The 13376-nt window shown below is 49.3% G+C and overlaps 1 protein-coding gene across 2 annotated transcripts in view; it reads right to left on the bottom strand.

The window, feature by feature from the left end:
- Positions 1-13376, bottom strand: part of DYM (dymeclin) — a 1096728-nt gene that overhangs the window by 865481 nt on the left and 217871 nt on the right. For both annotated transcript variants that reach the window (XM_086960369.1, XM_086960370.1), the window contains exon 4: positions 8789-8882. In XM_086960369.1, the coding sequence (XP_086816495.1) occupies positions 8789-8882 (94 nt within the window). The remainder of the gene's footprint in view (positions 1-8788; positions 8883-13376) is intronic.

A 13376-nucleotide genomic window follows, 5' to 3' on the forward strand; every position in this document is an offset into this window, starting at 1 on the left:
TAACTGTACAAAGAAATTAGGCTCCACAAGGAGGAGCAAACAATTACATGCATCCCTAGGCATTGCCAATAGAATATAACATGGTATTACTCAGCCTCAAGTGGGTCAGCTATAGGAGAAAGGGAGGCTGCGGGTAACGCGGGCGCAGCTGGTTACATCGGGGGGTGAGTGAGTCAGGGGATTTAGGTGTTTCTAACATTTGGTCCCAATCCATTGAAATAGGAGTCTTGCTGAGGCCTCAGAACTCCTCCTGTCTAAGGATAGCGCTTTCCGCAGTGCTCCATTTGATCATTTCCGTCTGCCAGAACAGCACTGTTGGGGGGTGAGCGGATCTCCACCTCATAGTGATTGCCCGTTTTGCCACCAGTACAGCCAGATCCGCAAATTTATACTGTACTTTTAGTTTCTTGGGGCGTTTATGCAGACCTAGTGGCATCTATCTGCAGCCATTCAATCGGCTGTGACAGTGACCTCTTGGACTCTATAACCGATTGTTAGCCAATAAGTGCGCAAGCGGGGGCAAGACCATAGAATGTGGAGGAGATCCGCGTCCGCCTCCTGGCACCTAGGGCAAGAAAGTTGGGCATCTGGGTAGATACAGTTCAGTCGGTGTGGGGTCAGATAGGCCTTGTGTAAAATCATGTATTGTATATATTTAAATTTAGCGTTCCGGGATACTTTCTTGGGAAATTCCAATATAGATGTTCAATCTCTGTCCGTGAGCTCCCTGCCCAACCCCATTTCCCATTTAGCCCGGAGTGGAGTTAGCTACGTCCCTGAGTGTATGCGGATCCCCCTGTAGAGCCACTGAGTGAGATGATGACCAGTACCCATCAGGTATGTAGCGTATTCACGTTCATTCTTTGGGGGTTCTATCCTATTCGGGGGCCAATGGCGTTTGACATAATGGATAATGGTAACATGAAGGAGAAACAGTGACGGGGGGACCCCCTGTGCGCGGGTGAAATTGTCATGGTCAGTCAGTGTGCCGTCTACGAACAGTGTTTCAACAGTGGATACCCCCTCCCATTCCCAGGGGGGATACAGTCCACTTCGTTATTAATCTGTGTGCACCAGGGATCCCAAGGAAGGGTATATTAGGCGAGTATGGAAGGGTTCGTCTTGTATAGTTGATTGACTTCTTACAGTACACCAATGCGGTCTTAAGCAAGGGGGGAGCCGTGGACTGGATTTTAGCCCACTGCAAAAGTAAGGCATGCAGTGTACCCTGACCAAGGAGGCGGCCAGTGTACCCAATTTCTTGAGTGTGCCTGCCTCCCAGCAAATAGGGCAGCCATTGTAATTGGCTGGCCATACAGTATGCCCAAAAGTCCGGTGCCCCCAGTCCTCCCTCGTCAGGACGAAGCTGCAGCTTTGCTAATCCCACTCTCCTGCATCCCTTTCCCCAGATAAGGTCTAACAACAGAGTCCAACATCTTAAAAATACCAGGCGGGCTTACACCGGTATGTTAGCAAAGAAATAAAGGAGGCGGGGGGGCATCACCATTTTTGAGATGGCTATCCTGTCCATCACAGACAATGGCAAGGAGGTACAGAAGGAGATCTGCTTCTGGAGGGACCGTATTGTCTTCTGTAGATTACAATCGATCAAGTGCTGGGGGGTTCCATAGATTTGTATACCCAAGTATTTGAAAGTGTCTGGGGCGGTCGTCAGTAGGAGATCACCAAAGCCTATCGGGTCGGGGGCGTCCTGGTACCGCATAAAGAAACCATGAGACTTTTGGGCGTTAATCGTCAGACCTGATATCCGTCCAAAGCTTTCAAGTAGAGACGGAACGGGTTCTAGGCTGGTCGTGAGGTCCTTAAAGTAGAGGATAATGTCGTCTGCATATGCAGACGCTATGTGTGTTGCATTAAACGCAGGTATCCCCAGGCCTATGGCTTCCTTACGGATCTTGAGGAGTAGGGGTTCCAGTACTAAGAAAAATAATATTGGTGACAGGGGGCAACCCTGCTGGGTGCCCCTGGCCACAGGGTACGCAGCCGATATGCAAGTGCCTGTGCAGGCCCGGGCCGTAGGAGAGTTGTACAATAACTCAACCCACTGCAGGTAGCCCCGTGGGATACCGAATTTTTTAAGAGAGGACAGCATGTATGTCCAATGAAGGGTATCAAACGCCTGTCGCATGTCCAGAGAGATACATCCAGCGGTGTCGGAAAGGGCCGCCGCAATTTCCAACAGGTAATGGAGGCGCCTAATATTGAGAAAGATGCTGCGTCACGGTACGAATCCGCACTGGTCTATATGAATAAGTCTTGGGAGGTGGGGAAGTAGACGTTGTGCTAATATTTTGCAGAGTATTTTATAATCAGTAGCTAACAGAGATAGGACGATACCCTGATATGTGTCGGGGATCCCCATTAGGCTTGAGGAGGGAAACAACCAGCGCTTACATAGTCGTTATAGGAAGCGTGTGCTTGTCCAGTGCTGTCTTGTAAAGGTTCAGCAGGCGTGGGGCCAGTTGCTCAGAGTAGTTCTCGGACACTGTACTATTGATCCAACATTGCCTTTCATCTATCTTTAAATGGTTGGCGGAGGCACAGCTCAAGTGCAATGAAGACAAATCAGAGATTGTCATTCGGTAAATTTCCCCCTCAATTTCAGAGAGCAGCTTTGGCCTCCCGAGTACCCACTACCGACCTCAACAGGGAAGCCAGCAAAAAACTTGGGGGTCTGGTTTGATGAAGGTCTTTCTTTCTCAGTACAAACCAAGAAGCTGTCTGGTGGCTGCTCAGGCCTGCTTATATCTTTCAGAATATTCTTACCCCTCCTGCCACAGGCGGCAAGGGAAACAGTCACTGAGCATTGATCTGGTCTCGGCTGTATTATGCCAATGCCCTTTTCTCTGGCATCCCCGGCTACCTGCTGAAGAAGATACAGGTGGTTCAAAATACCACAGCCAGACTCTTATTGGGTCTGTCAGCCAGGGACAGTGTGCATCAACAGCTGAGGTCTCTCCTGGCAGCTAGAGTGAAATTTAATCTTCTGACTTATTTGCAGAAGCGCTTATCCTTCTATCTCCCTGCACGCTCCCTGCGTTCTTCGTCCTTATGTTTTGCCCAGGTCCCACGTTTCAAGCGTTCGAGGATAGGGGGCAGCTCTTTTTCAGTGAAAGCGGCAGTTGCATGGAATGCTCTTCCTCTGGTCCTGCGCACCATCTAGGATCCAGCGGTATTTAAGAAGAAATTGAAAACTCATTTATTCACCTGAAGCCCATTGCTTTACCCGGTCTAGTCTCGTACCAAGCCAAAAGGGTCCCTGATATTAGGTATATGTACTGTAGTCTATTAAGCGGAGTCGTTCAAGGAGCTCCACATGTTGAATTCTGGCTTCCTGCAATGGTGCCTGCCGAGTGGGGTCAGATATAGCCTCATTTTCTAGTTTATTCAGTGAGTTCTCCACCGAGGCAATATTCTTATGCAGCTCGTGTCGGGCCCCAACAGTAGCCCCTATGGCCAGCCCCCTGATCACTGACTTAAACGCATCCCATTCAACGAGACATGAGGCCGCCGAGCCAGTATTCTCTGTGAAATAGTTAGTGATGGCGGTACCTAGAGTCTCACGAAATACCCTATCCTCCAAAGTAAGCGGCCACAGTCGCCAGGTCGGGACCAGGGCCAGGGCCCTCCCCCATCAAGCAGCACTTCGAGTGGATTGTGATCAGACAGCGTTTTCCCGAGGTACGTGGATTCAATCACTTGGGGATGACAGGAACAAGGAGCAGAACATTCTGTCTATTCGAGTAAACAGCTGATGTGGGGAGGGGGAGGGTGGGAGTAGAATGAATATTCCCGGTCAAACTGGTGTTGCGTGCGCCATACGTCTCTAATCTCCCAACCCACAACCCAGTCATGTAAGAAGTCCGCTTCTTAATGGTCACTGCACCCAGCACTGGGGGATGAGAGCGGTCCAGTTGCACATCCAAGACAGAATTAAAATCCCCGCCAATAACCCAGGGATACAGTACACAATCCATCAAAACCACATTAAGGCTAGCAACGTAAGCAGTCTGTTCGTAGTTTGGGGCAAACACATTGCCCAAAACAACCGGAGCTCCGTCCAGTTTACCCCGCAGGAGTACATAGCGCCCGCTGTGTCTACCCTCCGCTCCAGCAGCTCAAATGGTACCCCATTCCTTACCCAGATAAGTGACCCTGTGCAAAGGCAGAGTAGGATGTAATATAGAGTTGCCCTTTTCATTTCCTCTGCAGTTTAACAACCTCTGAGTCCGTCAGGTCGTTGCCTGGAGTAGTGCTACGTGGGCCTTGCGCCTGTTTAGCTGGGCATGGATTCGATGCCGCTTGTGTACAGACCCCATACCCCGCACATTCCAAGTCAGTATCTTATATTTAGTTAAAGCAGCCATATATCAACATTTGTGTAAAGAAGGGTGCCCTAGGGAGACATTGTGAACACAACACAGTAAAAGGTGGAGTGTGGACCAGGAAGCAAAACCTACCCCAGAAAAAACAATCCCCAATACTAGGGCCAGCAATCGAACTATGCTGGACCAAACATCGATTAACAATCAATAAGTCTAAACGGTTACACCATGCAGTAATTGCAAGAGCACAGGGGTGGGCCTAGCACCAACCATTTGACATATGGGCACACACAGAGCTGTACCCCCGCCGGGACTATGTAGAACTGTGACAAAATGATTTATGCCGAACCTGGGAAGAAAGAGTTAGTCAAAAGGAAAATGTCACTATATTATACAGATAGTATCAACGTCTCACTGTCCCCCAGCGAAACAGATCTGGGTCATAGTTACGGAATCTTTGAAGAGGTCAGGCCTCCACGTCAGCCGAACAGTTCCTTGACCACCTGCGGAGTAATCGAGGGGAACAGAGAGTCATTGCTGCCAGAGTCTGATGGGGTCACGTCATCATCAGATTGTTCCGGGGAGGAAGAGAAATGTGTAGGATCCCGCATGGAAGCGGCCACCTCCAGCGCAGATTCCTGTTCCAACATGGCCTGTTCCAGTGTTGGTTTCTTTGTAGAAGGCAGTGATCGCAGGTCTCCACCAAAGCGGGGTCTGAGGCGGTTGGACTATGCCCGCGCACCCCGCACCCGCAGGACGATGTTATCCGGGGCCCGGGAGGGTAAAGTATGTTCATGCTAATCGTTTGGTGCTTCAGGGCAGTTGAAAAAGTGGGTTTTCTGGTTGTGGATAATTTTTAAACGTGCGGGGAACAGCAAAGCGTATTTCAGATTGAGAGCTTGGAGCTTCTTCTTAAGCGTCTGGTAAGAGGCCCTCTGGCGCTGTACCTGTACAGTGTAATCTGAAAGCAGCGAAATTTAGGTGTTTTCGAACTGTATCAGGGCATTTTCCCGTGCCCTCTGCAGCAGAAGATCGCAGTCCCTATAGTTAAAAATGCGGGCTATGAGTGGTCTGGGTGGCCAGCCCGCAGCCAGCCTGCCCGTAGGGATAAGATGTGCACGTTCCACGCAGAAGAAGGCGAAGAGTCATTCTGGAGCCACCCGGTCTCTGAGCCAATTCTCAACTAAGTGTATTGCATCAGTACCCTCGACGCGCTCCAGCAGTCCAATAATGCAGATGTTATTTTGCCCTGCCCTCCCCACTGCATTGTCTGCCCTGTTCAGCAGGATTGTCACTTGCTCATTCAAGTACGCTAGTTGGTCAGGATGATCTTTTTGTTGAGGTACATGATCATTTAGTGTGCTGGTGTGGTTCTTGACAGTGTTTGCGAATTACCATGATCTGCATGTAGGAGGTTAAGGCATTGTAGTAAGCATACCTATCTGGTGCTCGATTGCCTGGCGCGAGTCCCTTATCTCCTGTAAAATCAGGTCCAATTTGTTGGGGGGTGATGGGGGCGACAGCGCAGTCGGCGGAACTCAGCTGATCGAGGAAGCCTGGGAGGCAGAGTCTGCAACCCCATGATGCGGATCGTCAGTGGTTGGCCCATCAGGTTGTTTCCCCCACTGGCGCCCCATGGTAGCGTGCACAGTGGCGAGAAGAAGAAGTGAGAAGACCCACAGGCGTCCGCAGCAGTCGCCACACCCAGCACGATAGGAACTCCAGGCACCACAGGGCAAGAGGGCAGCCCATGCACAGACAGTCCATAGGTCGCACTCAGGGAGCCAGAGCAGGGGAGAAGAGGCACTTCAGCCAGGAACAAAGGCAGACGTCAGGGGTAACATGGGCAGTACTCACAGTGTCCAGTCTCAGACAGGGTAATCCAGATACAGCAAAATTCAGGTGTTTTCGAACTGTACAAGGGCATTTTCCAGTGCCCTCTACAGCAGAAGATTGCGGTCTCTGTAGTTAAGAATGCGAACTATGAGTGGTCTGGGTGGCCAGCCCGCAGCCAGCCTCCCCATAGGGATAAGATGTGCACGTTCCACGCAAAAGGCGTAGAGTTCCTCTGGAGCCACCCGGTCTCTGAGCCAATTCTCAACAAAGTGTATTGCATCAGTACCCCCTGAGTGCTCCAGCAGTCCAATAATGCAGATGTTATTTTGCCCTGCGCTCCCCACTGCATCGTCTGCCCTTTCCAGCAGGATTGTCACTTGCTCATTCAAGTGCGCTAGTTGGGCAGTATGATCTTTTTGTTGAGGTACAAGATCATTTAGTGTTCGGGTGTGGTTCTTGACAGTGTCTGCGAATTACCATGATCTGAATGCAGGAGATTAAGGCCTGTAGTAAGCGTACCTATCTAGTGCTCGATTGCCTGGCGCGAGTCTCTTATCTCCTGTAAAATGAGGTCCAATTTGTCGGGGGAGGGGGGAGACAGGACAGTCAGCGGAACGATGGAAGCCTGGGAGGACGGGTCTGCAACCCCCTGATGTGGATCGTCAGTGATTGGCCCCTCAGGTTTGTTCCCCCACTGGCGCCCCATGATAGCGTGCACAGTGGCGAGAAGAAGAAGCGAGAAGACCCACAGGCGTCCACAGCAGTCGCCACACCCAGCGCGATAGGAACTCCAGGCACCACCGGGCAAGAGGGCAGCCCACGCGCAGACAGTCCATAGGTCGCCCGCTGAGAGCCAGAGCAGGGGAGAAAAGGCACTTCAGCCAGGAGCAAAGGCAGACGTCAGGAGTGACATGGGCAGTACTCACAGTGTCCAGTCTCAGATATCGGGTCCGTATCTGCTCAGAGGGACAAGCGTGGGGTCCTGGCCTCACTCAGCGCAGCAGCCGGCACCCAAAAACAGCCACCCAGCTGTGCGGGGCCTAAGTTGCTGCCAGATCACAAAATCTGCTCACCTCACCGCACCGGGTCGTGCATAGCCGGCGGGGCTCCCCCGCAGTCCGGGGTCGAAGGGACAATCAGTGCCTCGCAGAGTGGCTCCAGTCACTCAGCCGCGGGAGCTCCAACATCAGCCACAGGGCAAACACCACAGTCACTCAATTAGGCCCAGTGATGCAGCCAGCACGCGGCTGGCCACTGGCCAGGGTTCAGGACACAGCTCCTCCGCAGAAGGCAGAAGAGGAGGAAGCGTCAGCAAGGCACCCGCAGCGTCTCCACTGCTCCAGAAAAGCTCGCAGGCAGGGCGGTCGATGCGCTGTGAATCAGGAGGTCTCACTATGTAGGCTGGGTCCCTCCACCTCCGGGGCCCCCGTTCCAGCGCTGATCTACACACTCTGCTGTGTCAGAACGGAGTCGGGCGTGCGCCTGGTCCGCGCCGCCCTTAATCACGCCCATGGCAGGTAGCGATGGCAGCCAATTTCCAGGCGCCAGCTCCCGGCAGCCTTCCCCGCCGATGGCGCAGGACAGGGGAGTGCGGATGAAGCTCAGGCCGGGATATCTCGGCTGTCACGGGGATTCACAACCCCGTTGTTGCAGATAGGAGACCCCAGTGGATTCCGCAAGCTGGCGGACAGATTGTGCGGCAGGGAGACTCCCAGATTTGACAGGAATATCAGGATGATTCGAGTGCCGGCAGGGAACTCCGCTACAGCCCGACCGCCATGTTCAACGCCTAGCCACGCCCCCCCCCCGAACGTTACCTACAGGTGTACAGGGGTACTGCTCAAAATATTTCTAGATCCAGTGCGACGCCTGAGGAAAATTCTCATATAAAGAACCCGCAGCTAGAAGTCCCTATCAGATATAAACATTTCTGGATGCAACATTAATTCAGATTTGAAAAGAATAACCAAACAAGATGTATAAAAATGTCACAGTTTTCAATGGGTTTTATGAAATTTGATATGGCAAGGATCCCATTGTCTCCATGTTTAGTTGTGGTGGCTTAATACTTACTATACATTTTTAAGTAAGAATCTATGGCTATGTTCATCAAAGGAATAGAAAGAAGCACATTTTTTAAATATATTTTTAAAAATGCGATAATGCTCTTGCCTATAGTGCATTTGCGATGATAGTTCTTGGCTTGTGTAAATATCATGATTAAAATCCCAAGCAAATTAGCAAAGGCAATTTAGATTTCCTGTTTCTACGCAACAAGCTTATAAAAGTAAGTTTAGTCATGGACATTTAAGTCTCCTGTGGCTTTTTGAGTTCATACTGTGCTAGTTCACAGTAAGCTCATAGTTCTAATTACTGTTCCAGTGTCTCCCAGGAAGGCCAACAAGCGCAGTGCAAGTCCCTGAAGAAATAACATGCATTCAGGCACACTATTTTGCAATGCTATGCCAAACATCAATACTGAAACTACTACGAAATAGGCACATGGGCAAATTGAGGTCTTTTAGTAAAGGTTTTTTTATTTAGATTGTGAACTTTTATCGGATGAGTAAAAAGCTTTCACTTGGTAACTTGATTTTGAAACTTACTCTTGACATTCTGCTGAAATCTTCAGCTCTTTGGTTCGACCGAGGAAGACTTTGATTAAAGAACCAAGGTTCCCAGTTCTGGGGTTGTTGTCAACTAGATGAAAAAAAGAAAGAGAAACTTATAACAATCTTGATGTACTCATGTGGGAATGATTTGCAAATGGCATTTATTAACAAGCATTATCTTTCATGTTAACTTAAATATAACAAATTAATTAACACACATTAAAGGCAGAGGTGATCAGCCACTCTTCCCCTAATTCAAGGTACAAGTCTTGCTAGTAGATGAAGCTTCATAGAGGGCAATGAGGGCTATATGCAATAGTTATTACCTATTTCCATAAAGAATATAAGTACATCAGACTGATAAAGCTATGACCTTCACTCCCACTGCTCCTGAGCTAGCATCAAACAATTGCATGACAGAGGCCTCCTAGCTCACGTTCCCATGATCAACAAGAGACACTCCTTTCCATATGGGCATAGAGGGCAGCATTTGTGTTCAAATGTAGCAGCTTCTTCCTCTGTGTTGCAGTCACTGTACTACGCTCCTGGTTACCTAGTGCACCAACAGTGCTGGTGGCATGCATGTCTTCTTCCTTGACTGTTTCAGGCATACACTATAAATTATTTAGTGTAATTCTGGGATCCTTGCTCAACAGCCTCATCATCAATGTACATATTTCCATAGCAGCTCTCTAGCATAAACACCCCACAAGGAACCAATATTTTCTCTAGCTCAGTCTATGTCATACTGAGCCCATCCTTCTGTCTTCTACCCAAATCCTCACAAGCTGAGATCACCCTTATATCCCACATTCTTAAAAAGCTAGTAGCCTGTACTGAAGTGGGGGATAATGGTGCAAAATGATTATAATACTTGAAGCATAAGTTACTTACTTGTGTAACGATATATCTGTAAGAGACATTAGTTAGTGATAGATTCTTTACCTTAGAAAAACCCCAGGCGTCAGACTGGATCTGGAAAATTTTCGTCAGCAGTAGCCCTGCGCGTTGGTAGGCGTCATCGTACGGTTTTGCGTACGTCGTTGGCACCATAGTCGCGTAGATGACGTAGCTTGAGCTTAGAAGCACCCATGCGCGCTGGCGGGTGAACAGCGTTTCCCACGAATATTTCTCCCCGCAGGGAATCACAACGCTGTCATGACAACAACTGCGTTGTGATTCCGCATACCATTACTCCGCAAGTCGGAAGAACGACTTGCGGAGGGAGGGGCGGAAGGTGTTGGATTTAAAATCCAACACCGTCCCCAGTGTCCGCACAGATTGGAGTTGGAATAGTAAATTATACGATTCCAACATCCAGTACCCCTACTCCGCAAGTCCTTGTTCCGACTTGCGGAGTAATGGTATGCGGAATCACAACGCAGTCATTGTCCCGACCGCGCTACGATTCCCTGCGGGGAGAAAAACAGCAGAATACGGACATACATTTGCGCTGACGTCAGTCCTGTACACGACTTTCCGCACCAGGAACGCAGAGCCGTGCAAGATACTGACCACTGGTGCATTGAAACTAGGGCCCTGAAAGGGATGACCTTAACCCTAGAAATCAGTTCGCAGAACGGGGAGGATGGGTGGGGCGGTAAGGAATCTATCACTAACTAATGTCTCTTACAGATATATTGTTACACAAGTAAGTAACTAACTTGTGCATCTGATAGAGACACGTTAGTGATAGATTCCTTACCTTAGAATAGACACCCCAGCAATACCAACCCCGGTGGTGGATCTGATCACATCAGAAAGTCACGGAGAACAGAAAGGCTAAAGAAGCCGTCCCTCCGGACTTGACTGTCAAGGCAATAAACGCGCACATATAGGGTCCAGATGGTGGAGCCTTTCTTCCTCTCTGGAAGGGTGCGGAGGCGGAAAGAAAGTGGGTAAGATGATAAGTTTCCCCGATGTGGAATGCAGTGACAACCTTTGGCAAGAAGGAAGGACAAGTGCGAAGAACAACCTTGTCCGGATGGAGTGACAGAAAAGGAGGCTTACAGGAAAGAGCCTGGAGCTCACTCACGCACCTAGCGGAGGTGATGGCAACCAGGAAAGCAGTCTTCAAAGTTAATAAACAAAGAGGACAGTTGTGAAGCGGCATAAAAGGAGCGCACATCAAAAAAGTAAGAACCAGATTCAAGTCCCATTGCGGCATCACAAACGGAATAGGAGGGGAAAAGGTGAGTAATGCCTTTGAGAAATCTATTCACAGCAGGGGACTTGAAAAGAGAGGGCTGATCAGGGAGCCTGAGAAAAGCCAAAATTGCAGAAAGGTAGCCCTTAATAGTGCACAGAGCAGAGCCCTGCTGGGCCAGAGAAAGAAGGAACAAAAGGACTTGTGAAAGAGGGGCAGAAAGGGCATTCACAACCTTTGCTGTGCACCATGCCACAAATTTGTTCCACCTGCAGGTGTATACCGATTTAGTGGGGGGACGCCTGGCTGCCGGAATTATATCACAGACTTCAGGAGGCAAATCAAATGGAATCAACTGTCGCTGCTCAATCTCCACGCATGTAGGTGGAGGCTGGACAGGTTCGGGTGGAGGATCATCCCCTGCTGCTGAGACAGAAGATCCTCCCGAAGAGGCAGTCGGATCGGGGGATCCATGCTCCTACTGAGTAGTTCGGGATACCAAACACTTCGAGCCCAGTCCGGGGCCACAAGAATGACTTGGGCCCAGTTGCGCCTGATCTTCTTCAGGACTCTGGGTAGAAGTGGTATAGGCGGAAAGGCGTACAATAGACCGCAGCTACACTCGTGACTAAAAGTGTTGTTGAGTGAGTGCTGCCTTGGAAATTCCGAGTGAAAGAGACAGGAGTATAACCCATAGACCAAAATGGGACTGGGTACGTAAATTGTAATAAGAAACAATGTCCCACTAGGTATCAATAATAAAGACAATTCCAATTTTATGCATACAGTACGTATTGCAAGAAAGGAACACCAGGGAGTCTCAGTACATTTTGTGAGAGGGTTATTAATCACCAATTGCATTTAACACGGGAAGCACAGTTAAAGGCAGCACTGTACATGAAAAAACATCATGAAGCAACCCAAACAACACTTGGTGAAAATGTGATGACGCAGTGATAGTGACGACGCAAGTGAAAGTGAAAAGCAGCGTGGTCGGCGCAAAGTGATAAAAACAATCAATTAAAGGCTTTCACATTAAATATATACAATTAGACAGGTTCAATTTGAGATAGTGATAAGCCTATTGGTAGTGCGCCGTGAAATCGCGCTGTTGTTGTCGACGGCGTTTCGATCCTCTATGATTCGGGATCCTCTTCAGGACAGGGTTGGCGTTGAATTAGGGTGCTGTGGTGGGTAGTGGGTCCAGGAGCCTCGTACACATTTAATGAGTGTGGTTTCAGGTAACGGATACAGCGCCTGAATCGCTGGAAGCAGAGCGTTACAGGTTAGGAGTCAAGCGATCACGTTGGGTGATTAAGTAGTCTACCCGCTACTCTGCACGGGACGCTACTGCCTAGATCAAATCGGCAACCGCTGCCTGACTAACCCAGGCACTCTACCTATACGGAAAAGAATGCTTAATCACCCAACGTGATCGCTTGACTCCTAACCTGTAACGCTCTGCTTCCAGCGATTCAGGCGCTGTATCCGTTACCTGAAACCACACTCATTAAATGTGTACGAGGCTCCTGGACCCACTACCCACCACTGGATCCAGTTAGTGTACCTATTTTTCAGCACCCTAATTCAACGCCAACCCTGTCCTGAAGAGGATCCCGAATCATAGAGGATCGAAACGCCGTCGACAACAACAGCGCGATTTCACGGCGCACTACCAATTGTTTTTATTACTTTGCGCCGACCACGCTGCTTTTCACTTTCACTTGCGTCGTCACTATCACTGCGTCATCACATTTTCACCAAGTGTTGTTTGGGTTGCTTCATGATGTTTTTTCATGTACAGTGCTGCCTTTAACTGTGCTTCCCGTGTTAAATGCAATTGGTGATTAATAACCCTCTCACAAAATGTACTGAGACTCCCTGGTGTTCCTTTCTTGCAATACGTACTGTATGCATAAAATTGGAATTGTCTTTATTATTGATACCTAGTGGGACATTGTTTCTTATTACAAGCCTTGGAAATTCCAACGCACAGAAGTGATGACATTGCGCGTTCTCTTCGATGGCGAACAGATCTAACCAAGGTTCTCCCCACTGTTGAAAGAGACCTTGCGCCACCTCCGACTGAAGACGCCATTCGTGATCCACCAGGCATCTGCGGCTGAGTTCATCCGCCCTGGCATTCAAAGAACCTTTCAGAAAAGGGGGTGGTGATGAACAGAGTGTCTGAATTAAGCAGACCACTCTTACCCAGTCCAAAGATCAGGGCTTGATCCATCACCGTTATTTAGCTCACTGCACCATCCCAGCTCAGAACCTGGCTATATGCAAATCAGTCTGTCCCTGGCCCAGTGCATCATGGGAACAGGGCAGACTAAACTACCAAGCCAATTCTTCACCGGAAAGGAGACAAGCTTCCGGGGACCGGTTTCTGGCATTTCAGCCGTCTTCGGCCCGGCTTGCTTGAATCCTGAT

Source organism: Lissotriton vulgaris, chromosome 3_1 (genome assembly GCF_964263255.1).
Source record: "Lissotriton vulgaris chromosome 3_1, aLisVul1.2, whole genome shotgun sequence".
Lineage (NCBI taxonomy): Eukaryota > Metazoa > Chordata > Amphibia > Caudata > Salamandridae > Lissotriton > Lissotriton vulgaris.